The sequence below is a fragment of the Anarhichas minor genome, unplaced genomic scaffold (genome assembly GCF_050575085.1).
Source record: "Anarhichas minor isolate MPS153535 unplaced genomic scaffold, ASM5057508v1 ptg000027l, whole genome shotgun sequence".
Lineage (NCBI taxonomy): Eukaryota > Metazoa > Chordata > Actinopteri > Perciformes > Anarhichadidae > Anarhichas > Anarhichas minor.
The window spans coordinates 13,820,319-13,845,893 of record NW_027466473.1 but is presented as its reverse complement, the minus strand read 5'-3'; the positions used below and the strand labels follow the sequence as shown (position 1 = coordinate 13,845,893).

Here is a 25,575-nt window from a genome sequence, read left to right as displayed (position 1 = left end):
TGGCAGCTAATCAACTGCAGTGTGGTGTAAGAAAATGTTCGGTCGGCACCCTGAGATGGGAATACAGATATGAGCTGTACCTTCTCAACAATCGACATCTTTCAACACTCTATTCAATTAAGAGGCAATGAAGTTCCCTCTTCTGTCAGATCAAATACAACCAAGGGACAGAACAACTCCTAAACACTAAATACAATCCCCTATAATGTACTCTTTTTGTTTTTGTTTGTTTTTCCACAGTGTTAAGCATCAAAAAGGGTTTTTATATATAAAAAATAAATTAATAACAAAGATTACATTACCTGTGAGATGGAAAGCAAACATTTTGCATAAGTATTTCAGAATGAAGAATAAGAATCACCACTGCATAAGACTACCACATTCTGCACATGATGTAGGAGGCAGAGGAGCATTTGCCCATTCTATATTGCTTGCTGCACATTCAGTAAAAGTATTTATCCCCTTTTCTTTCCAGGGGCTGCAGGCTTTCTATCATAGAAGGCCGGAGAACATCCTGAACTGGTATCGTAGTCCCTTTGTTGGCCTGCTGTGTGGCCTTGGGAGCAGCATGCTTTTAAAGTGAATCGGTAGGATGCATGGATGTACTAAGGTGAGAGACTATCTCAGTTAGCTGGATAGGATATTTACGTGCAGCTGATATTGGGTCATGACAACCACTGTTTCGAATTGCAGAGCAAAGTGTTAGCGTGCATAAATAATCATACATGCTGTTGAATTTCCATCTCATGATCATATGCTGTATATGCTATATTTACGTGATGAAGCATCTGATGAAGCAGAGTGGTAAAGTATATTTTGTACCCTGTATAAAACTCATGTTGCACTCCTATTGCAGAATATCAGAAAAGTATGAGTCAACATTATTCAATTAATGGAATATTTAGGGAGGAAGAAAAAGTTTTTTAAGAATATCTTAATATTAAATCAACACGTTCCCTTTCAGGAAAAAGGCTGGTTATTTCTTCTCATATTGTAAGAAAACATTTTTTATTCACGCGGGAGTATCAAGGGAGGCGTTACTTGCAGCCACAGTGACCTATACGTTAGAATTACGATAACGTAACAAAATGGTCAAAGTGCAGCAGTTGAGGAGTATTAGGAGGTGATATGCAGAACGATGGAGTTACAGCAGCAATAGTAGATACAGTATATGGCTCCTCGGCCTGCTACATCACAGGCACCACTTGTTTTGGTTTTGTTTGTTAGTTGGTTCATCTTACATGTTGTGGTGCTAGTGACTTACTTTGTGCTGATTTTCTAAATCAATGTTTTATGTTCATTACTAAGTTTTTGTTCAAAGTGTTTTGCAGTGCAAGAGGGTCAGACCAGGCAGCATGAAGTATATGCTTCCGTCACATTACTGTCACCACGCCAAACTCCATCAGACAGACTGACATCATCTCCTCTCTACAAATCTAGCATTCAGTTGAGGCGAGTTGTACATTTTGAGGCTTTTGAAGTTACTAAAGAGAGGTGTAGCCTGCGTTTACCAGTTGCTACCCCGTTTTGTGAAATACGCAGTTTACAGCAGCAGACCATAAAGGATATTACATTTTTTATGATGTATTAATGTACCATTCAGATTGTTTTTAGAGTACAAGCAAAATGAAACTGCAATGCATGGCTTCGTTCTCCCAGGACGTAACAACATATCAACATCACAGAGGACACTCGGCCTTATTTAGCGCTTTAGCAAAGTTGTTGAGTTAATCCTCCTAATGATAAACTTTCAAGAACTTATATTATTATATTATTTTTTCACAACTTAGAAAAAACTTCTTCACCGATGTAAACATGTTTACCTACACGATCAGACCAGATCGATGTCAGCTAACAGAAAACCAAGCCATGTCATTTAGTTTCATCCGTTACTTGATACTCTTTAGCTGCACAACTGACTGGATGTCACAAAAACAGGAATTACCATTTAACAGGCTCAAGGATTACAGATGTCATTCTTTGTTTGAACGATCTCTGACCGACTCGTTGTTGTTGAGCGGCGGAGGCGGCGTTTGCTTGCTCCTCATGCTCCTGCCGTCCGTGGCTGGTCGCGAAGTCTCTGTCACAAAAAGCCGAGTCACCCAGACAGAAGAGATAATGCGTTTGTACTCGTTCCTGAAATTCCTGTTGAGTAAGCCATAGATGATGGCATTCAGACAGCTATTGAAGTAGGCCATGAAGTAGCTGACCACAAAAAGCCACTCTGGGATACGGGGAGCCACACGAGAAGGATCTATGGCCACCGCCAAGCCGATCAGGTTAAGTGGAGCCCAGCAGATGGCAAACAGCACAAAGACCACAAACATTGTGATGAAATTCCGCAAGTCACTTGGTCTGAGGCGTGGGCTCTCTTCTGTCTTCACTTTACGTCGCACCTGGATGAAAACACATAAGATAAGAATTATCCTCTCTGCCTCTCTATATTACGCACATTGCAACAACCAGACAGAGACCCACACAGACATGCACACGTACAGGTGTCTCATCCATCTTCATGCCTGTCAAACACAATATCCCAGCTGAAATCACAGGCACTGGCTTCTTGAAATCTTTGTTTTTCTTTTTTGTTTAAAACCTACACTTACTGGTAATTAAAGATCAAATGCTCAACTAAAATGTCACATGGAAAAAATGATTTCAATGATGGGATTGATGGATTTTGTCAGTCTGGCATTTAGACAATTACACTAACTCATCCAGGAAAGGGTCAATGATTCAACTTTTCTTTTCTACTTTACAAGTCCAATTTGGATGTACCCTGAAGATTTTTTATCATTGTTTGGCCAAAGGTGTGCCTGTGTTATTTACAGGTTAATAACTTCTGTGTTCCTGTAAAAATGTAAATGACCAACTGGAGAAGCAGGAGACTGACCTGAATCACAAGTACCCAGATGCGTAGATAACAGAAGGTAACCACTGCAATTGGCACCAAGAAGTGAACCACAACCACCGTCACCGTGTATGAACGGCTGACATTCTGGGCGAAGGTGCAGGAGTAGACCCGCGGGTCGTAGCGCAGGGAGCCAACGAAGAAATTGGGGATAATGGCCATCACTGTGAGCACCCAAATTAAGGCAACAAACATCAGAGTGTTGCGAAAGCTGTACAGCCGACTGTAGGAGAATGAATGACAGATATAGCAGTATCTGTTCACTGCAATCCCAGCGATGTTGAAAATGGAACCGATGACACTCAGCCCCATAAGGAAACCGCTGACCTAAACAGAAAGAAAGAAAGTGAAGTGTTTGTGTCAGTGTGTTGGGAGTTGATTACTGGTGTTGTGTTGGTAGTTAACTGACACACGCTTTAGCTGATTCGGTCTTACCATGCATTGCGTGTTTCCCAGTGCCCATCCGTCATGGAAGAGAGCATAGAGAACCAAGGGGTAGGGGTAGAAGGCTACCACAAGGTCAGCAAAGGCCAAACTCACCACAAATACATTACCTGGAGAGGAAGACACAGAGAGACAGTCTCTAAGTTACTTGCTCTCTGATTGCGGGACGAGTCACATGCTTTATTATGCAGGAGACACTGGGATCACCCTCTAATGTGGCTCTAATGGTTTATTCCCTCATGTTCTCATCTCAGCACAATGAATTTGCCTGCATGCACGTTCCTTGTTTCCAGTATTCTATCTCTGATAATTCTCTGATTAGTTTCTGTAGCCTATTTCAGCAACTTGGCAAGATTGTTTACATTGTTTACAGATTACATACCAAAGGTTTCTAGCTAAAACCACAGCCAGTTGCCTCACCCCAGACAAAGTTTTATCAGGAATGGCAGAGTCACTCTGTTTTGACAGAGGAGAGGGACAAGTGTGTGGACACGGCACTTGAGCTTCAGTGACACTGGAGCATGCAGGTCCTTTCTAATCTAGCTGATCCCCGAGCCTAATCCAAACAGTGGTCTCTGGTTTCCAAACTCTAGATGATATGTCACATAAATGAAGCATTGCTTTAGTTCAGGCGGACCATTGCAGATGCAATTTGCTAAATTGCAATCAGCTGCTTCATTTATGTTTCATCAGTGATCATTTAGCTCATTAACTCGTAAATACCTTGTTACCTAGGCCACAAACTGACTAGTAGCGTCCAATCGTATTCATATACAAAACAGCAACTTTACCACAGCTCACCTCAAGATCCTTTTGTTCACAGATCTGTCAGGAGGGACCTTGAGTACAAGATGGACCCCGGACATTGATGGTGGGGCTGTTAGAGGAGGGAGGCCTGCTGTGTGTCATACTCTCAGACCTCTCTCACTGGGATTAAGGATACTTGAATAATCCACCTGCTCGAACCATGTCAAAAGTGCTTGGTGCAAAGTGCACTAGAGCTCTATTTATAGCTATACTAAGCAGAGGCTGCACTTCTTTTTGTAACGCACATGTGGCTTTGGTGTGTGGCTGTCAACCTAGAACTGTCACTATGCAGTATGATGCACGAAGTGGATATAGCTAAACTCAGAAACTAATTTAGGGTTTCACTCCCTGAATTTAATGCTGTAAATAGACACAAAAAACAGGATATAGAGTGAATTTGCCTTAATATATAAGGTATTGTATTTCCAATCAAATGAACCGTGATTAAGGTCACCAAATACATGAATCAATGAATCACATAGGCTAATAACTATACTAAGAACACAATATACGAACAAATATTGGACAAATTGAAATTGAGACCAGATAATGGCTCCAGATAAAAAGTTAAGGGGTTACAGACGTAATTATAATTCATTCTTTTGGGGACATGAATGTGTCGACCCAAATTTCATGGCAATCCATCCAAAAGTTGTTGGGACATTTCATAAAAAGTATGAATCTGAATCTCATGGTGGCTCTAGCAGAGAAGTCAGAGATTCATCAAAGTCAGAGGGATTTGTCATTGGGAGACCATGAATAATTGGACCAAATTTCATGGGCATACATCCCCTCGTTGTTGTGATATTCCAGTCTGGAGTAAAGTGGTGGAGCGATCAATCGCCTGACAGAGCAGCATTGCCATCCTAAAAACTCCAAAAACACCAAAAAAAAAAAACGCATGTCTGCTTCAAATATGCAGATACTGAAAACAATGCAATAACTAACTGCACTTTTCCCTTAACATGTGGATTAAGAGCAAATATTTGCATGAAATATCAGCAAATTTGAAGTGTGTACAGGACAAATTTCTCAATAGACAATCACTTATGCGTGGGCTTATGGCAAATGCACCATGGCATCTTCAATTATAGCCTTATTAAACTTCATAATCCAATACCGTTTCATTCTTTCCAGTGTATTTGGATATAAATTGGACGTGTGCATCGGGGAGAAGAGCATACTGTACAATGAAAAGGGGATGACGTTCTTTATCTTTTTAAAAACCTTAATATTAGTCTTTTCATTACAGGCCTCGCAAAGCAGAAATTATCTTTTCGGTCTGGATATATTGCTGTTCATTATTAACTGCTTTGTGTGTGTGTGTGTGTGTGTGTGTGTGTGTGTGTGTGTGGGCAGCCCGCTTCAATGAATACATTTTCCAATGCAGAAAGACACATATAGAGCATGGAGGTGGAGGTATAACTTGTGCATGCATGCACACAAAGTTATACAATAAACAGACAGAGAGCAAAATAAATCCAACTTCTTGTGCTTTAATCTCACCTTGAGGCTACAGCAGTCTTTACAGGGGAGAGTTTTGAGACTCCTTGCATGTGAAAATTCAAACGTTACCTTCCATATTCAAGAAAACATATTTTCTTCTTCTTGTTATTTTTTTCTAACTTGCTTTCCTGCTTTTTCCCCATACACATGCCCTCATGTGATGTAGGAACAATACAAATTTGATAAAGTATATCAATAATAGACCTTGTTAAGATTAACTGCTAAAATTTGAACTGTTTTATATGAAATGTATGTATGCTCCAACAACAGCACTTGGTAATTAAGGCCTAGTTTGAAACATTCTGTGCAACGAGCAGCCTGCCAGCAGAAGAATTTTAATCACGGTCGTTATGGCATTATAACATGAAATTAGACAGTAAAACCTGTGAATGTGCAGCTGTGTGTAGTCAAGCATTAAAATATTCAGACAATTATCACACAACTGTCAGAGCCATGTTTTCTTTTTGAAAGGCAATCACCAACAGGTCTAAACTGTAAAATGTCTGACCTAGATGACCTGCTGTTCCACTGCGCTGCCATGGCGTCAAACTAAATGAGAAATAACGAGCGTTACATAAACTCCTGTATAGCTGCACAGCTGTTATGAGCCGCTTGTTCATGCATAATTGTGTGCTAAATCTAATTTCAGAGGTATACGTGGACGAGCAGTTATGATATTTAAGTAAAACTTGAGAGAGAGAGAGAGAGAGAGAGAGAGGTGCATTTGGCGAAGCGGTGAACAAGTGTTTCACATGTATAAGTGCACATAGATGCACACCTGTGAAGATTTTTAACCTGTTCACTATGCCATTATGATGGTGATCGCATTTGATAATTATTCACAGTTACGAGTCTAAGCTTGAATGTGACAATCTTGTTTTAGTAATTTAAAAAAGCAACTGCTCAGAGATGTTGAATTTTTGTAAGTTTCAGATGAAAGCATATACACACACTGAAGCGTTGAATTTAATTTGCAGTAGCAACCTATTTGGCTGCACCAATCAAAGAGGAAATAAACAAACATGCGTAATAAACAGTATTTTTTGCACTGCTGCTTGGTTTTTCCTCCTTTTTATGCCTAATAGGTGGATCGGATCATTTAAGTTGACACAGCTCTATACAAGGTTATTCACATGTACATAATTGCATATGGAAATGCTGACTGAAACTTAATCTCCTTTGTCAAAGGCATGCATGAATGATTATTGTAATAAACAATATTAGAACCAAAAAAGGATTTTGTGCATTCCCCCCCCCCCCCCCATGTCTGTGAGAAATTCCTCAAGGGAAGAGATTTATTTTCTTCTCATTTGCTTTTTATTTTTATGTCTATCCTGTGGGAGGACATGCTAGGCAGATTTGCCTTGTTAGCATTTCAATTTGTTTTCAGTGAAGGAGTGGGGCCAAAAAGAAAAAAAAAAGATGGCAAGGGAATGGAGACTGAATCCAGAAAAGAGTGATGTGGAGGGAAAAGTGGTCGGGCATGATAAAAGCTGCGCTTTCAAGTGGAAAGGCTGTATTAAAAGTCGGGACTCAATCTCATTTAAAAGGGGGTAAATAATACAATCTCCACAAGACATGATCTAGACAATTAACAGCCTTGTTATTTTATAATGAGGCTGTCAGCTCTGGTCATTTCTTCAGCCTGTTAAATGAAAGAACATGACAAAGACAAAAGGGAGGCAATGTCCGACTCAATCTGCAGAGATGGAAGAACAAAGCTGTCAACAGGAAAAATTAAATTAGGAAGATGGCGAAAAATAAAAGGAGATTAAAGGTCGGTAGAGGATGGGATTGTTAGCAGCAACAGCGGAAGATGAGAGGGGAGAATATGTTGATGGCATAAGACAAGATAAAAGAGGAATACATTTTCTCATATTCTTGTAGGCAAGCCAATAAACTATCTTGTCATCACCACTATAGATCACAGCCCTTTCCTCAGCATGCCAGCAGCTTCCTCACTCCACCGCCTTGCCGACTGTGTGGTCATACATAGCTGACCCCACAGGGGAAAGAAAGCCAAACCTTTCTACCACTTCCACCAATGTGTGTTCTTTATTTTGTCTATTCAGTTAGCTGCTCCTCAAATTTCTGAACCAAGGAGTGCTAGTTTTGAACGATACGACCCAATAACCCTTCTTCCTTGCTCCTTAATGATCCTGCTTTTTTCTCTTTTACACCTTGTTTTCTGAGGTTGAACGTGTTCCTCACACAAAGCACACACTGATACTGTAAAGTGGATGACCAGGCCATATTGCCAGTCCGAAATGGATTGGGAAGCATGTCTAACTACTACTATGTGAAGGAATTGATCTTAAAAGTTCTGTTCTTGAAAAGAGGTCAAATGTACTACATGCTGTAACTGAGAAGTATGTTGCCTCAGGCAAGTACTTTACAGTTCTCATAAGCTTTCTGCTGGAGCAAGGACACGTCTGCAGTAAATCTACATTTCTACAAGTGTCTAGTTTTTGCTTTTTCAGGACAAAAAAGGCGCTGCCACAGATAACAATTACAGAAGTGTAACTTCAACAGCAAGAAATCATGTAACATCACTGAACATGCTGGCAACGCTACCATCTTGATCAGTGTAGGTTAACGAGTTTGAAAGGTCCCAATATTTGCCATCCACATAACCAAATATAAAAGTCTGAGAAGTGGAAGAAATCTCTGATTAAAAATAAATCCACAAAATCACCATAAATAAATGGCTAAACAATTCCTATTCCTTGCTCACCAAATACCCTATTCCTATTATATTGGCTTGACATCAGCATTTATATAACCCACCAGTAAACTCTGTCTGAAGTGCTGAGGGGAAAAGTCATCCTGGTTGAGTTAATTGGTATAAACATCCCCGAGGTAACATTTTAATTAAAGATGTGAAGCAATTTATCCAGTAATAGTGTGTGACGAGGACTTTTGATTTGACCGTTTTAATTTACCTGGAAATTAGTGCTTGACTATAACTAGCTCAAATACGTGAAACAGAGCCAAAAGCAAAAACACAAACCACGATATGGACCCGTTTCTATGAGAATTACTATCATGTTTTCTTTGCAAACTTGGGGACAGTAATGAGCCTTTAGCTACGGTTAGCAGAAGACTAAACTATTAGCAACTTTTTCATCTCTGAAACACGTCGTCGGTATTGACGTGTTTTACTGCGTTTATTGTCAGACTCTTTCTTTAAGACTCTTTTTGAGAAGTCCATCTTCCTTTTTGGGGGGGGATTGCTTTGCAGTGTTGCAGTTGTTGCCAATGCTGGAATAGAAACTTTTTCTGCAGGATTTTGAGCCACTGAATCGGACTTTCACCATCTGAAGGGACATGCTTCAACATTTATAGAGTAGCCAACAGGTCTTTTTTAAATGACGTGTGATTGGCCAAACTCTCCCTTAACCGGCTAGATTTTCTAAAGCCTGCAACAGAGCCAAGAGGAGATGCAGGAGTCTAGTTTTTAGTCGGACCACTTAAATTACAATATGCTGAAAAGTTATTATTGCTGCCTACGCCAGCTTTAATGCTGCAGATCCTCTTAGAGACCTGAACAGCGAAGCCCAACAGGCTAAAATGTGTCCTGCATTTTTAAACATTTAATTAAAAATATAATTTAATGTTTCATTAACCTTCCTTGTTTTATTCTAACTGCCTTGTTTTTCATTGTGTTTCTTGTCTCCAACAATTATTTATCCAACACTATTCCTCAAGTTGTCTCATTGTCAGTGTAACCCTGTAATACAGTGTTTTCTGATCTGCCACCTATATGCATGAGTTTTAGTTTCGTTTATTACTGTTGGTAGGAAACAGGATATCAAGCATGGTCTGTGTCAGACCTGTATCAGACACTTTATACACCCAAACACCGGAGGCCCTGCTTAAGGGGATGACACACCCGCCTATATATCTGCCTTTGCCTCTGTTTAAAACAAGGCAAGGGGCTGCTTTGGTGGGGGCATGTGGTTTCAGGTATTGATAAAACTATTAAATATGATCCGCAGGTCCGGTTTGAGCAGATTTACTGAACTCCTCTGGTTGAAAGTTTCAAATCTATGGATAGACCAGCAAGAGTAAACCAGATTTTGAAAGTATCCAACCTAAAAGTCTTCCAGCCCCTCCCATCTGTCATTCCTCCAAAGATACTCCCCCAAGACACATGAAAGCGCACCGCTAGACTACTGCCGGAGGAAGAGTCCACGAGAGAGCGTTGGGGAGAGGAGCGCATCGATGTCATCGCTAACTGTATTTGGGTACCTCATGTCTCATTCACTGTAAGAAAACCCCTATCATTATCATGATTAAAGTAAACGACAGACATTGTTAGTATTCACAGCTGTCAAGCAATCACGTTAGCATTGGGTCGTTTTGTCTGCTTATTCTTGTGGAAAACTCTGCTCATGTGCAATGAATGCACTGGCAGAGTGCATGCTGGTACGCCAGTTGGCAGGTAGACAGGCAGGTAGGCCATCCCACCATTTCATGCGGGGCCCAATGAAATAATTCAACGGGCTTATAACAGGCCCGCGACAGCCACAGTTTTTTTTCTTTTCGTCAGAGTAGTTGTTTTAGAATTTCAACAAATACATCAAAAATGTGAGTAAAATAAATTGCATACCCTGGCTTAAAGTTAGTCTTTAGCAAGAGCTCCAACGTCATGAAAACTAATTGGAGGAAAGTGTGTAGGAGGTGCTAAATATATTAGTAAACATGATTCAGCCGTTAGTTGGCTGCTGCTTTGAAACCAGCTTTGCAAAGCAGCTTTTCCTTGAGCTGCCTCCCTCAGGTCTCTCTCTCTGCCTCCCTCGCCTCTCTTTAGAGGGCACTGTCACAGATTGTTTACAGTGTAAACAATATGCATCACCCAATATGACACTTCGTTTATGAATCACATTAACTTGCCAATGGTTATCAGTGTTAAGCAACCAGCTCCAAGATATCTATTGCAACATGATGATATCAGTAATTAACAGATTACACAGTAGGAACATTAATAACTCTAAATAACTTACAGAAAGAAAAGAGAAAGCCCTAGTACTTAGTTGCTTTTGGGAAGTTTCTGCTTTTTTCGTTTATTGAAGTTTAAATACATTTATATGCAATGTGTATTCTGGAAAAAGCTATTTGATAGTGTTGCACCTCTTTATCATTAAGCTTGCGAGGTTTTATGGCAAAAGCAAACACACTGACCGCAAAAACAAAAACAAAAACAACCCCCATGCTCAACTGAGAAGAAATTAAGCAACTGTCATGGAGTATACGTTTTTGGCAAACCGACCGTAACCATAATGATAAAGAACAACTTGAATCATGGTCAGTCAGGCACAAAGAAAGAAAGAGGGTGTCGAGGCAAAAGATGCAGAGTTCCTCCTCACCTGAATGAAATGAATGGCCACATAAAGTTATGTATCATAGTATTGTTGATTGTTATAATGCTAACTTTGTTCAACTTCTTGTGACGCTATGGTAAAGATACACTTGTATAAATTCAGCCCAAGTGAATCTCGTATATATTTTTCAAAACAATTGTTTGAAAATGTTTTATACATAACTTAATACGCAATTCAATTATCTGTTTGGCCCTCTGCACACAGGCAATTTGCATATTCAACTACAATCAATAGTTGTATTCAGTAGATGGGACAAAGGGTCACGTTTCTGCTCTATATGCTGTGTGAATGGCCATACTGAAACTAGCTTATCAAAGTCATTCATCGTCTAGTGTGTGTGTGCATCAGCATGTGCTGCTTGTGTTAATATGTATCTTACTGATCCTACATTCATCGCAATAACAGTTTCTGCTAAACATGCTGTGCCAGTGTGTGCAGAATTGTGCGTCTGTGTGCGTTTGTGCAGCTAAGGTGCAGCAATTTAATGCCTCAGAATGTAACTGCGTAGGCTGGGAAAAAGAGACTCTTTTTGGCTTAGACATTTAAGCCAAATTTGTTTTGGACCACAGTCCTCTGAGATATCTCTCCAAATATGTCTGCACTAAATTGATTTTGACCATGCAGCAACTCCATGACAAATGGAAATGGCAGATGACCAAACTCATTTTTAAAATCAATTGTTACATTAAAAAGATGTCACATTGATGCGTACGATACATAACCAGGTGTTTTTAATGTTCTGGATATAATTATATATTGCCCTGGCTGTGGGCTGTTTACTCTATAACCGAATAAAAATTGTTAAGGAAAGTTTCAAATCTCCACGTCACACGTCGGCACTTTCCTCTCAGTGCTGGTGTCAGCAATGTAGTCCAATGGAAAAGAACAGGCCATGGTGAAACCCACAGCAGTATAGCTTCAGTTGGCAACGGCGGGCAACTGCTGCGCAAATACTGCCAGTCAGCTCTGCCTGTTGGTTCTCAGCAGTTCAGTCCTCATCACTTTGGCTAAAGGTGATGATGCTGCTGCTGGCCAGGCAGGCCGCTCACCAGCCAGGCTAGCTGCTATCCAACCGTGGGCTGCAACCCCATCAGCTGCATCCTTCTTCCTCTGCCTCTCTGTAATGCATTTCTTTAGCGGAGGAATCTGGCTCACGGGAAGCCTCTTTGACTCAGGCAACATCAAATTTGAATTTACTCTTCAGTAAGAGGGGAACAGAAAGAACCCTGCCTGGTGTTCTGCTGCCATTCATTGATGACAGAATACTGTATTTCGTTGGAAAATTGTACTTAACTTGGATAAAACAGCTGGTTACACAAAAAAGTACACTGGTAAGCTTTATGGATGGGACCTGCACGTTTGACTGCGTACACCACATTGCTTTGTATCGTCATGAAAAAGCCAGTGACATAAAAACTAAAGGAAACATCATACAAACCCTATAAGTAATTTGATCTTCTAAAACTAACAGATCAGTGTAACACACTTGATGTTTATTCCCTCTAAAACTACTATTTTACATTGTCTAATTGCATAATGCAAAAAGTGCAGAGGAATAATAACTATTTAAAATGAACATGGTAAAAATATGTTCTCCTGTTTCCCCCCAATGGGTAAATGCAAAAGTTGAACAGTTACAACAGCTGTTTTAGTTCAGTTGTCCCTGTGTTGGCTGTGACTGTGACTTCATACACTCACCACCAGTTTGACTTATACGTGGAAACAAAGTGGAAAAGATTTAAGGTTCATGCTTTTCTTTTAAACATCCTGAATCACAATGATAGAATAACAGCTTCTATGAATGCTTGACGGCCCTGAAATGTGTCATGTTTTCCACCAAGTGTAAATGATAGTATGATCACTGATGAATCAATCTGTTAATCATATTTCACTTCTGTGCTGCTCCAACTTCTTCAATCATCAAAATTTCATGGGTCGTGGCCGGGCGCCGGGTTCTGGCGGCGTTCCTCGGGGATCTTGGCCCATTAGCCCCGGGCTGGGCTGAGATTCCTCGTGGGCGCTGTCGGGGCCTGGTGTCTGGCTGTGCGTCGCGTTTGCATCGGGTCGTGGCAGCGGAGGGGGGGCTCTGCCGGGTACTGGAAGTGCTTGTCATGGGGGGGGGGGGGGGGTTGATTGGTTTTGGGACTGCGGTGTTCATTGGTGGTGGCACTTTGTGTTGGATTTGGGGAGACAGCTTGTGGCATTGGTTCTGTTGAGCTAATTGGGTTGTCCTTGTTTGGGTTGTCTATTGGGAGCGGCTGGGGGTTTGTAGATTTTGCAGATAGATCTGGAAGCATTTTGGGTATAGACAACCCAAAACAAGGACAACCCAATTCATTTCATTCATTTCTTTTATTGCCTTGTTTTTGCTGCTTTGACTGTCAAAGCACTTTGTGAACTCTGTTTTTAAAGGTGCTATATAAATAAAGTTATTACTATTATTGTTATAAAGTTGTTTTTCCATCAGGCGTGATTACACTTCCTGTCTCCCCAACATGCAGAGGTACCACATATAGTATGCGTACTAAGGTACGAAGGGTGACAACAACAAGTGTTTAACTTTTAACTTACAACCTATTACATTTCGAATGGTCCAACTTGCAACTTCCCTTTGGATTGAGGAGGGAAAATAGCTTATAGACTTGTTACAAAGTACAAACAGGGGAAAACAAATTATATATATGGATTTCAATAATGTCTGTGTGATTAAACAGAAACAAAATGACTATCTCTTTGTTTTTTGTAGTTATGGCAATTTCCTTTCTCAGAGGAAAAAGCCTGTCTAGCAGCATGCAACGAGCTTTCTATAGTGGATGAAAGGAACAGGCCTCATCCAACATCGACTGCTGTCTGAGAGCCTTTTTATTAACTGAAAGTAATGTTGACAAAGGATGAAAAAATGATCCTCTGAGCATTCTCAGACATTGTGTGAGGCTTCTGTCGTTACAGATGGACATGACAGGGAGTTTCAGTAAGTTTAAGAAGCTATTAGTTTCCTTTAGAGAGTTGTACAAGGACTAGAAAATGTCTGGCAGTTTGCTGAATAAGCGAAGCAAGTTATTGATCCGTTTTGAAGAAGCTACAAGGACAATAGAGATATTGCTGTTTTTTTGCAAGGCTGTTAACCCACCTCAAGCTGCCTCTCAAACCAGATGAAATATCACACATATGACATGTATGAGAAGCTATTTGTGTGCATCACAGTTAATGCGTGCACATCGATGAAGTTATCGTCTGGTGGTATGCTTTTGTTTGCGTTGGAGTTGAACTCAGGTCTGGACGATTCACATTCAAAATGCACTCTGTGGACGCTTTGCCTCAGGCAAGCCAAACCCTCTGCACCCCCCCCCCCCCCCCCCCCCCCAACATTAAGAATGTACAACACCGGCCCTCGTCCATTTTTTCCCTCTATTCCTTCACATTAAAAATGCCATCCTGCTCAGTCTGGCGGCACATGCTGGCTGTGAGGTTTAACAGCACACACACCTGTGTCTGTCTAAAAACAAGAGGTATTTGCAATAGTTTAATGTCTAGTAAGGAAAGCTGTTGCAAAGCAGACCTACATATTGCTATGATGTGGAAAAGAGGTTACCCTTCTGTAGATTCTTAGTGATATGTTACACTATATCTGTGATTTGGTAGATTTACACATTGGACTCACATGACACTGTGATGTTTTGGATTACTGGCGTTTCTACTGAGTGCAGCAGGCAGACATTAAGTCTGGTTAGTCCTGCAAGATTGACCTTTTGAAGTGCACACTGAGGATTAAATCAGAAAGCTGTCTTTGCTCATATAACAGTGAACATCGGGAAAATAAAAAAGTCTAGATTAAATCTGCGCGGCACAAAGGGAGAAATGATTACTGAAATCATTGATTATAAACCACCAAAAGGCACAATCTCTTTCATTATGTGCAACATCTGGCTTGGCTTTCACATCATAGCTCACAGAGTTACGTCCAGTCGACTCACTGCAACCTTTGAAGGGTTTTAATTTCTCTGGGCATTCTGTGTTTGATCATAAAACTAGATAGCCTGTATGGTATTTTTAATAAATAAGTCACGAGAACAGTGAGCCTTTCCAAATAAATGCCATCATGGTTAAACTTGTTCTAATAGACAATTATAATTAGCTAATTCACTGAACAACCTCACTTGTTAAATATAAAAAAAAGTTAAATCAAATAGGTGAAGGGAAATTAATGTATGTAGGAAACATATCCATTTTGACTCTGGAGCCTTGAGCTTCTTCAACTTGAGTTTGAAAGACGAGACTATGTATGAGTAGAAGTCAATCATATTTGATTAAGTATTCAATTCAGGTTTATTTCAAATCAATCCGAAACAGATGGTCCCTTTACACATAGCCATGTGTGAGTCTTTAATCCATGATTTCATTTTGCCTATCTCCAATAAGATTTATCTAAACTGCAGTGCTTTATTTAACATGACTTCAGGGTTTTCTGAATAGAAAACTAATTGAATGAAAACTAAACAGTAATTATTTTGAACCAAAACACTCAGTGTCATAAATACCACTGGAACGACGCATTTGAATGACTTAAACGGGACGTAGCGTATCAAAGTGTAGCTCTACATCTTGTGCTGATACAGCTGCAAATTGAAGCATTTAGTTGTGCATTTTGCTATGATTTGTTTGGCTTAATGATAAATCAGTTGCGCTGTGAGTATTTTCAGAATATCACCCCTGAGATGTTTCCAGCAAAAGAAATGACCAGTCCCATCAAAGTTAAATATGAAATCTGCAATCTGAACAAAAATTCCTGCATAAATCAAATTTAAAATAACTTCGCAGATGCATTATGATATGATCACATTTGGCTAAACCTTTATTTAAAGTCTTTATCTACATCTCTGCATCCAACAGCAGATTAAGAAGGAGCTTCCATCCTGCTTCGCTGTCTCTCGCTGCATCTAGCTGAAACAAACATTCTGTTTGTCTGTCTTGTTTGCAGTCGTTTGCATGAATACAGTTCTGCACATTCCTGTGACAGCTCCCTCCCTCGTAGATCCTATTCTCATTTTCTCATCCTAGATTGCCCCTAATTTCTCACGTCTTCTCTATTTCACCTCCCTCCTTTCATTCTCTCCCTCTCTCTCTTCTCTTGCAGTAAATCCCTCGCTTCTTCCACCTCTTCACCCACTGTTGCCTGCGGGTTTTGAGAAACTGTTACATAATGCACTTCAAATTATCACAAAGGGCTTATTGTAGATATGGGGATGTACAGCAGGCATTACGGGATTTGATAAGGAACAAAGGACTGAAATTACTGACCAGTGGCTTTGCAGATGAAATGGGTCGATGTATCATGTTCATGGTTATTGAGATAAAAGAAAATGGTTCCGTCAGTAGCTGTGTGTGTGCGCGCATATGTGCAAACTACTGATAACAACTGGGTGATTGTGATGACACATGACAGTTTCTTATATTGTCTCGGCTGTGCCTCTTCCCTTTATAAAACAGCATCACTCTCCTACTTTTCATAGCGAGGATCTCAGTCCTTTTCCTCTAAATGTTGGGCTGTCTTTCTCTATTTTATAGCCTGTGTCCTTGTCATTTTTCTGTTTTCAAGCTGTTTCTAAACCTTTTTTCTGCATCCCTCTCTCTCTCTCTCTCTCTCTCTCTCTCTAGCCTTCCTCCTCTCAATCTAGCTGGTCTGGGCTCCCCCTGCTTCCTTCATCCGGCTGTCTGTGTTCAAGGGAATTACAGAAGTCAGGCTTCACCCAAAGATACAGGACAGTGTCCGGGCACAGCTCAGGCAGAAGTAGACTCCCAGAGCACTTAAAGCTGCTGAAAACATCCCCAGCAGTCATGCCCAACATTCACTTCTGCCTAAATACTCACTAAGTAAGACAAAAACCAGTAAAAACCAGATGATGAAAGAATTATATGGCAAAGCCTCAACACATAGAAAAGCCCCGCAGACACTCCCCTCCCATGCGTTATAGATCAGTGACAACTCAGCTCCCCTATGGACTCTAAATGAAACCACATGATGGCACTGGACTAGAGTGGCTAATATCTATCACAATGGGATGTATAATGGGATGTCAAATGCAATTTCCATGCGTGATTCCAAATGATTCAATCGTGGATTAATTCAAATCAAACCAGTAACAGAGCCCCTGTGTCTAATCTCTTCCCCTTTTCTTCATGAGCTACAGCTGAACTCTCCTATATTTCCATTTCACCTGCGCTGTGATCTCTCCGTCCGTCTGCCTCCCTTTCTCCATATCTCCTCTGTTACGCACATAAAAAGGTTCCAAGAGGGTCGTTGGGTGGAAGGTATGAGCCTGCCTTCAGCTGTCTGTTTTGGAGAAGCTTTTTTTTTGTTAAACTGTACAACAGAAACTGAGAAAGCTCCTCCGCATTAAAGGAAATCTCATCAATCTGACAATCTTCAGCTGTTTGATCTTCTGTTTTTGATGTCGGAATGCCTAAAATGTAAAGATGTGAAATGTAGACTTTAGGGACTGTCCAATAAACTAACGACACAAATTATCTCTCTTTATCACTTTTCTCACACACATTTGCAAACTTTTGAGGATAACTTATGGACTTGCACCCATTCACAGGGGCTAACACTTACAGTGCATCACACATAACTACACACGTACACCACGTTTAAACCCATTTGTAACCGACTCATCTTAACATCATCAGATGTTGCTGGGTTTTTAAGAGTTGCTCCAGCTCAGCTGGGCTCTAGTGATTAGGCCACATTTCAACACAGCTGTGCAAAAGTTCTTGGACCAAATACCTCAAGTCAAAGCTTCGCCAACAGGATTTTTGTGGAGACCAAAAAACAAAAAGAGCTTTTTGGGAGCTATCAACTGGATTGAGGTTGGATTGTGAGATGCAGCAGCTATCTTCTATCTAAAGTATATCTACAACACTATGTGTTCTTCCTCATTCGTATTTATATGACAATGACCCAGAAGTACACAACGGCTGTTGCACAACATTAGTGTGAAATAATATGGCATCAACAATCAACAACAATCTTCCAAAAGGAATTCCATGATATATTCCAAACGATACAGAGACCTCAGAGGAACTTTAACCGGCAAATTACCAAACGGCTTCTCAAGGTAAAACCGTTGGATGACCATGGGCCTGTTAGCTGCCAAGATGAGCAACTGGTCTCATCTGGTCGACGGATCCACACATCTCTGAAAACATTTTCAACCTTTCCGTTCATTGGGACTGTACTTGGCTAGATGCAGACTTTGAATTGGAACAGTATTTGGGCTGTGACTGATGATGTTTCACAAATTCACAAGAACACAAGCACAGAAAGGAAAATCAATTGAGAGAGGCCTTACGTTTGAGTGTTTCAGCACCATGGACAGAGGCAGACTGAGAGACTGGATGTGAAACGCTGCACTGGGTAGTGGAGTGCTTTTTTTCTAAAGCCTCAGTCTTAACTAAGGAATATTTTAAGCATTGTATTTGTAGAGGCATAGAGCTTTAGAGAAAATAAATGAGAAGGAGGCGGAGAGATATGATGTCAATATTGTGTGATCCTGTCTAACTATGTTTGACGTTTTGCAGCACCTACACTCCTTCAAAGACAAATCACAGGGGACATAAACATCTGCCCCACACAACTGTAGAATACACCTTTCACATGCTCACACACACATTCATACGATGCATCACAATCAGATGTGGAGACTAACTGTACTGCATATTCCTGAATACGCTTTATGGGCTTTTGCATGTAGACACACATCTGTATGTTGGAGTCCGTGTGTATGAGTTTTCTTTTTCAAAAGACACATACAGAGGAGAAATGTCTCGAATGGCTCATGAATGCATGGTGTGTGTGATTGTGTGACCCCGTTCTGAAGCTTGCTGATATACTATAGGACATGATGAGAGAAAATTTCATTTCAGTTACAAATGGAGGTCTTTGAAAAGATAAAAAAAAAGGGGGAGAAGATGAGCGGGTAGAAAGGTAATGTGCAATCCTTATGTAGCTTTGTTACACGACCAACATGCATCACTGTTTTGATCTGTGTGAATAAAATAGTTTAATGCCACTTCAAAATGAATACCGTATGCATATACTGTATCACTTTTATCATTTTTTGTGATTGTACGCACTAAAAGCAGTTGTTATTCGCACTGTTTCTTACATTGGATAAACACATTCAAGAATGAAATCTGTTACGATTGGGAAAACATCTCTTTTCAAAATGCAAATCCTGAGTGTAGACTGTAATTATTTTAGTTTTAGTGAGTTTACATTAATATATTGTATTTATTACTGTGTTTTGTTGTTGTTTTTCCAAAGCCTTTCTATTATTTTGTCCATTGAAATGTGTATGTATGTACTATATTCTGGAACAATCTTTCACAAAATGATGTATCATGAATAAGAAAAGGTATACAAAGTGCTATAGACAGCAGTGTTTTGTATAAACACTACAGATAGTTTGTATGTGTGTGTCATTTTGCTGCAAAAATTAAAAAGGATTCTGAGGTTTTGATTGCAGAGTTTCAATTTGGACATAGAAGTGAGGAGGACCATTTTTTTTCAATTGCCAACACACTAAAATGACACAAGTACAATTATTGAGACTGACACTCAAGAGGGCAAAATCTCAGCTTAAGTCTCCAAAACTCTAAAAATAGTTTCTGCTTTGCACCCAATTTGTAATTCAAGATGCCACTTTCTGCAACACACTGACTGCATAAAGTCACTCTTTTGCCATTTCAAAACTCTGCCAAATCAAATTCAAAATGCCACACCCATGGACCAATTGGCCAATACACATGCCACCTGGCCAAAACCTAATTGCTTGACTGTCAACTCATCAATCACTATGTAAGCACTATGGAAAGACCACAGGTGAGTCCCTGTTTACGACAGAGCAGTGTGAGGCCTGTTTTCTTTTCTTTTCTTTGGTTGTTTAAACACGCATTAGCAATTCATGCTATCTTTTTTGTTTACACAAACTATATTTTCTGCGTTTATGTACTATATTCTTTTTCAAATATGTTCTGTTCTGATTTTCTTTCAGTGAGAAATGCAACCTTTGGAAATGCAATGACACTGATTGATTTTACAATGTGGAGGGAAATACATGTTTTCATTAGTGTGTAGTAAGCACTGGTCTTGTGTGCCGTGTTTAGTAAATACATTCATGTACTTCACTCCGACAATATCTCGGAAAAATCAAACCCAGACAATATCATTAGAAAAGACAGAAAAAGGTTTCAAGATTAAGCACAGAAGAGTGTAACTGGTTCAAACAGAATCCGATGGTATGAACCATGTGTGTGCCATATTGTGACAAAATTGGGTTTTAATAAACTATTGTATTAGGTTTGAATGAACTGTTTCAATTTGCAAAAGATCTGACGTGTTAAGCTATAGTGTGCGTGTAGTTGTGGGAGTTTTGTCTAGTGTTTTGACAAAATTAACCCTTTTTTAAAAATCGTGCTGAGGCAATTGTAAAAAAAACTGTAATCTACCAGTGTCTTATGAATAGAGTTTTGACACAGTGAGCCAAAATGGGCAACAAGTGTGTCAGCAATCGCAAAAAAAAACCTGTAAGGTAATGACGCAGAGTTAGTCATCCATCACTAACCTAACATCTGACGAAATATAGTGCTCCAACACTCAGCGGTCAGTTTTCTTTGTTCACTCTGCCACAGCAGGGACTTAAGCTAAGCAGTGACGACTGTACTGGGTAATCATATGCTACCCTCTGCTCCTGCTGTCACTGTTTATATGCTGTTGTTAAGACAGGTGTTCTCCCATTTAAAACCGTTGAGTGGGTTGTTTCAATCTACAGTCGCCGTGCTTCAAGTTCATGACAGTGGATTCAGAGTGGTTTCTCAACTGCTGAGTGGGCTGTTTGAGTTGAGAGAGATCAGGTTTAAGGCAGAAATGCACCATATGAGTGGCAAAACCCCACCGCAAATATATGTTTAATAGCACTTTATACGGAGCGGCTATAGGTAACCTAGAAATTCATTTAAAAAAAGGATAACATCATTTTTAATTAAGCTGTAAACTGTAAAGCTGTCAAGTGTCTCCATGCAGGGAATTTGTTTTTGAAATTGTGGATGAAATGGACAGGTTTCCTGCAACACAATTTACTGAATTGTCTTTAGTGGGGTCATGGTCGTGGTGCGTCAACATTTTGAACTCAATTTTATTTGCAAATGGTGGTGAAGAAAATGTAGAAATGCACGGCTTTCATTTTTAAGCCTTTCACTGAGCGTGAAGGTTAATAAGATAATGATTTAAAAGGATGTTGTAGGTTACGCTACACACAAATTGAATCACACTTGACATATTGCTCCTGATTTACACGTGGTCTTGAGTTCAACTTCTTAAGAGCTTCAATAAATAAATAGCCCTGGCGACTGATGATTCAGAGCTATGAATAAGCTGAACCTTACCTAAGACTTAGTTTAAAAAAAAAAAAAGTCCATGCTGAAGTGCAGAATGTGGGAGTCTTTCTCTGAAGACAAGGTTGCCTTCAAATACTCCTGGGACTGTGTCCATCTGACTGAGAAGAAAATAAGCGCAAATAAAAGAAAATACAAAAACACAGGTGGGGCACGCGTGACCGGGGGAAATGTGATGCCCAACTAGTGTTTTGATGTTGACAGGTATGTCAGTTTAAAGGATGGACAGATATTTGACGGGGACGAAAAGAAAAACAAGCTATGTTTCCAAGACAAACGAGACAATGTGCTCGGTTGTCTTTTATTATTAAACGAAGAATAAGTAAGACTAAAATATGGCCGCCTATTCTGCTCTTGGGCTCATAGTGAGTGCAGTAGGAGATGATGAGAGACTAGTGTGTATTTTATGTCTGAAAACTCTATAGCTTTCCTTCGTTCCTTGGTACTTACTGGCATTTCCGTTATCCTTATTCATTTTAGCTGAACGTCACAATTCCCCTGAGTTGATCGGAGGGTTATTCGGATGAGCAGTTGCTCAGGGTGTGAGGACTGGCTCCTAATTAGCAACTGGGCTCAGCTTGATGCATTTCCCCTCTTGGCCAATAAGGGGGTGACGACGCCCTTTCTTTAGGGCTTAAGAGAAGTGGGAAATTGCACACCCAGGATATTCTCATCCTTCCTGGACTTAATGCAGACCTCATTTTAGCTGATTTAGCCAGAAACCCTGGTCTTTGGACCCCTTTGAGACTTAGTTGCTGTCTTAACTGATTGAGGGAGATTTTTAGCATTCTGAAATCTAGCAGGAATGAATATTAAAGATCACCTTTCCAGTAGGTTACCTGCATTGGGGCTTAGTGCCAAGAGTTTGTGTTTGCCTAACAATAACCTAAAGCCTGAAGGATTTATTTTGTTCATTGGTTCATTTTCATTGTTAGACACAATTCCTTATCAAATAGGATTTTTTTTTTTTTTTTTCTGCCTCCAAAGGCTGGAATAACATAACGTTTCAAAACCACTGCATTCGGGTGAGATACTCAGGAATAAAAAGGACTGCTGTGGATGATTCATTAACCTTATTGAAAGGGATTCATTGACATCAGAAAAGGGTTAAATTACAACCTCGAGGGTTAATTTTACCTGGAGCGAGGGATAAGTGAAAGCGTACTTCCACGCTTTATGATTTAGTATTATGCTTCACTGTATAGCAGCATGTGGCCTCCTGGGTAGTTTCAGTCTTTCACAATAACGCTAGTCAGCTTTTCAAAAGGACTCATTATTAACCTGCTCTTACACAGCAAGCATGAGTCAGATTAGCTTTTGAACTTTTCTGGTAAGAAGCTGAAGAGTGACGTGAGAGATACACCAAGCTGTTGTAAGGACATAATTGGCCATCGTGTCTTCAGCGCACTATATATTAATTGGAAATGCACATGGTTAAATCCCAAGCAGTCATTGCTGCCTATTAGCAGCCTTGTCTCCACAGATGCCCTTCAGCATGATGTGAATAATAATAATAATGTTATTAACTGGAAGCTATAGCCCTTTGCATGTAGGTGCAAGCATATGACAGAAGTAGATGTAAACCCTAATCCAAAAGGAGGTATTTTGTTAAAAATACAGATTATTTGCTGTGAGTTCATATTCAATTTTAACTTTTTTGTTAAACTATAAAAAATGCACTAATTTACTTTGGAATAGTTTTGTCAAGGGGATGGCTGATATTTTGGGGGAAAGTGCACTCAGAGGTCTGTGGGTCAAAACTTGCACCTTAGGGAAGGAAGACGTGGGGGGGGGGGGGGTACTTTACCCAGAATTCACTAGGTCTATAACATAGCCTACATTATTACGCTAATTCATTCTACGACAGTAAAAAGTTCTACAGTTGACGAAAGTATGCAACGACTTTCCCCCCCAAAATCGTGATCACTTACCACCAATAACCTTTTGTGATGATATAAAATCATTGCAAGGGACGAAATATCTTACCAGAGTTCCTCAATTTGCGGTTCCTGAACACCGAGATGATCACCAGCAGATTCCCCAGCACGTCTACCACCGTGGTGAAGATCAAAACGCTGGCCAGGACTGCTATGACCCAGGCGGGGCGGGCGCTCCCCTCCGTGGCCAGTGTGCGCTCTAGCTGCCACAGCCGTGGCTCCGTCCGGTTCTTTATGAGTGTGAATGTGTCCGGCATCACTGGCCCACAGCCCCAACGCTGCTTTCAAGTCCCAACTGCTCTTTATGTCCCGCAGGTACCGCCGGTACCGGTGTGTCCGAAACGAAACATGGAGCGCACCTGAATGCCTCCCCAAATTCCACAAGAGCGCAGGTCAAGTCTGCTAAAGGCGATATGAGTTATAATATGTGGTACTCGCGTGTGACCTATATAAAGTTACATGGGCTCTTCGCTTTCTGTATCTTCAGACAAAAGTCATCCATCCATGTGCCACCAACAGCTGATCGGACATGCGGCGGTGCCACACCTCCTCCTCGTTGAGAAAATGTAAATTATTTTTCGTTTGGATAATATTTCATAAAAGAAGGTCCAGTCCACTCATATTTCAAGTCTTCATCCTCTTCAAGTGCCCCTGGCTTGCTGCTTGGCATCTCTGACTATGCGTGCGCCCACGTTGGGAAAAAAGAAAAGAAAAGGCTATTCCTTTCTAAAATGTCAAACCATTATACCGTCCCGGGAGTCTTTCTGATTTAATTCTCTATTGTCTGAACGACGGGAACAAATTGTCTTCCCTAACCATTCCTGGTGCCCTTGCCATGCGCCAAACTATACGACGAAACCAGCGCTGTGCGTCGTAGCCTACTGTAGTAAATATCACGGAGAAGCCCCTTCAGTCAGGATGTGGAGAATTCCACTGAATGAGGACAGAGACGGTTTCACAGACATTATTACCTCCGAGCCGGCTCCGTGTGTCTCTCCCTTTCCCTCTCTCTCCTCTGACTAACCTTAACCCTAATACCAAGGTGTGCGTGCAAACAGAAGATTCGCCTCATTTTCCTCTGCCTATTCCCAGCGTGACTTCCCCAAAATCTGCCTTTCATCTCAGCACAATGCTCCAAGTGCACACACAGCGGTGGGTCGGCACGCGGGAAGTCCAATCAGCACACTGTGACTTATGTGCAGCATTTGTCGAAGATGAGCACGAGAACATTTTGAAACTTGCACACAACACAAAAGCAGACAATGTGTTTTCATTGGGTCTTAAACTGATGTCTGTATACGTATACATTTTCGGATTGATCAGGGTTATTAAAACCTGTGTAACACAATAACATTTTCAATAAAAAACACACAAAATCATTACAATGTTAAACACCGCTGGTGCTAAGTCTTTCAATTGTGAACGCGACACACTATTGTTTTAATATCATTTAACCGATTAACGCATCCACCAGGGTGAATTGTTTGGACTCCGGATTCACTTTTTGCACATGTGCAGCCAGAGGGAGTGGAGGTGGCAGGTTTATCCCATTTATCCCAACTGGGGGACAACAGTGCAGTCAAACTCTCCATCAGATCCAGTAGATTCATATGTCCTTGACACTGTCAGTGCCTGTGGTGACACATTGAGGCGAGCGCCATTGACTTGTTTAACTCCTCAATACTGTGCGAATGGCTGCAGCAGATGCCCCTCAAGCACAGCAGCAGGCACAGATTAGAGCAGTAGTGACAGCCTCAAAGCAGGGCGATGTGATGACCAGGCGACAGACAGCCCTGGCTGACCTCACAATCAGATTGGCACATATACACTTTGAATACGGAGACAAAGTCAATAGCAGGAGCCGAGCAATATACAATATCACACATCAAGAAAACCAATGGCATGATGTGCACAAAATAAATCGGCTAAATGAAAACTGCAAAATCCTGATAATGCTGTGCTGTGTGTATGGTGGACATGCTTCAAAGACTTCTGAATCTATAACCAATGGGATTACTGTGCTTGCCCGCTCTGAAAGAACCTTGGATAATCTTAAGCATGCTCACTCATGGCAGTGAATCATATTGTTGTTAATATTCAAGCAGAAACAGGGAAGTGGATGAATGATGAGCAG

The 25,575-nt window shown here is 40.6% G+C and overlaps 1 protein-coding gene across 1 annotated transcript; it reads right to left on the bottom strand.

The window, feature by feature from the left end:
* Nucleotides 1-1,973: 1,973 nt before the first annotated feature.
* On the bottom strand, nt 1,974-23,698 carry mtnr1bb (melatonin receptor 1Bb). Its single transcript, XM_076101849.1, has 4 exons — nt 23,491-23,698; nt 3,347-3,465; nt 2,894-3,238; nt 1,974-2,396 (listed from the first exon to the last, which is right to left on the bottom strand). Exons 1-4 carry the CDS (start codon nt 23,696-23,698, stop codon nt 1,974-1,976), a joined length of 1,095 nt encoding a protein of 364 aa, XP_075957964.1.
* Nucleotides 23,699-25,575: the final 1,877 nt, after the last annotated feature.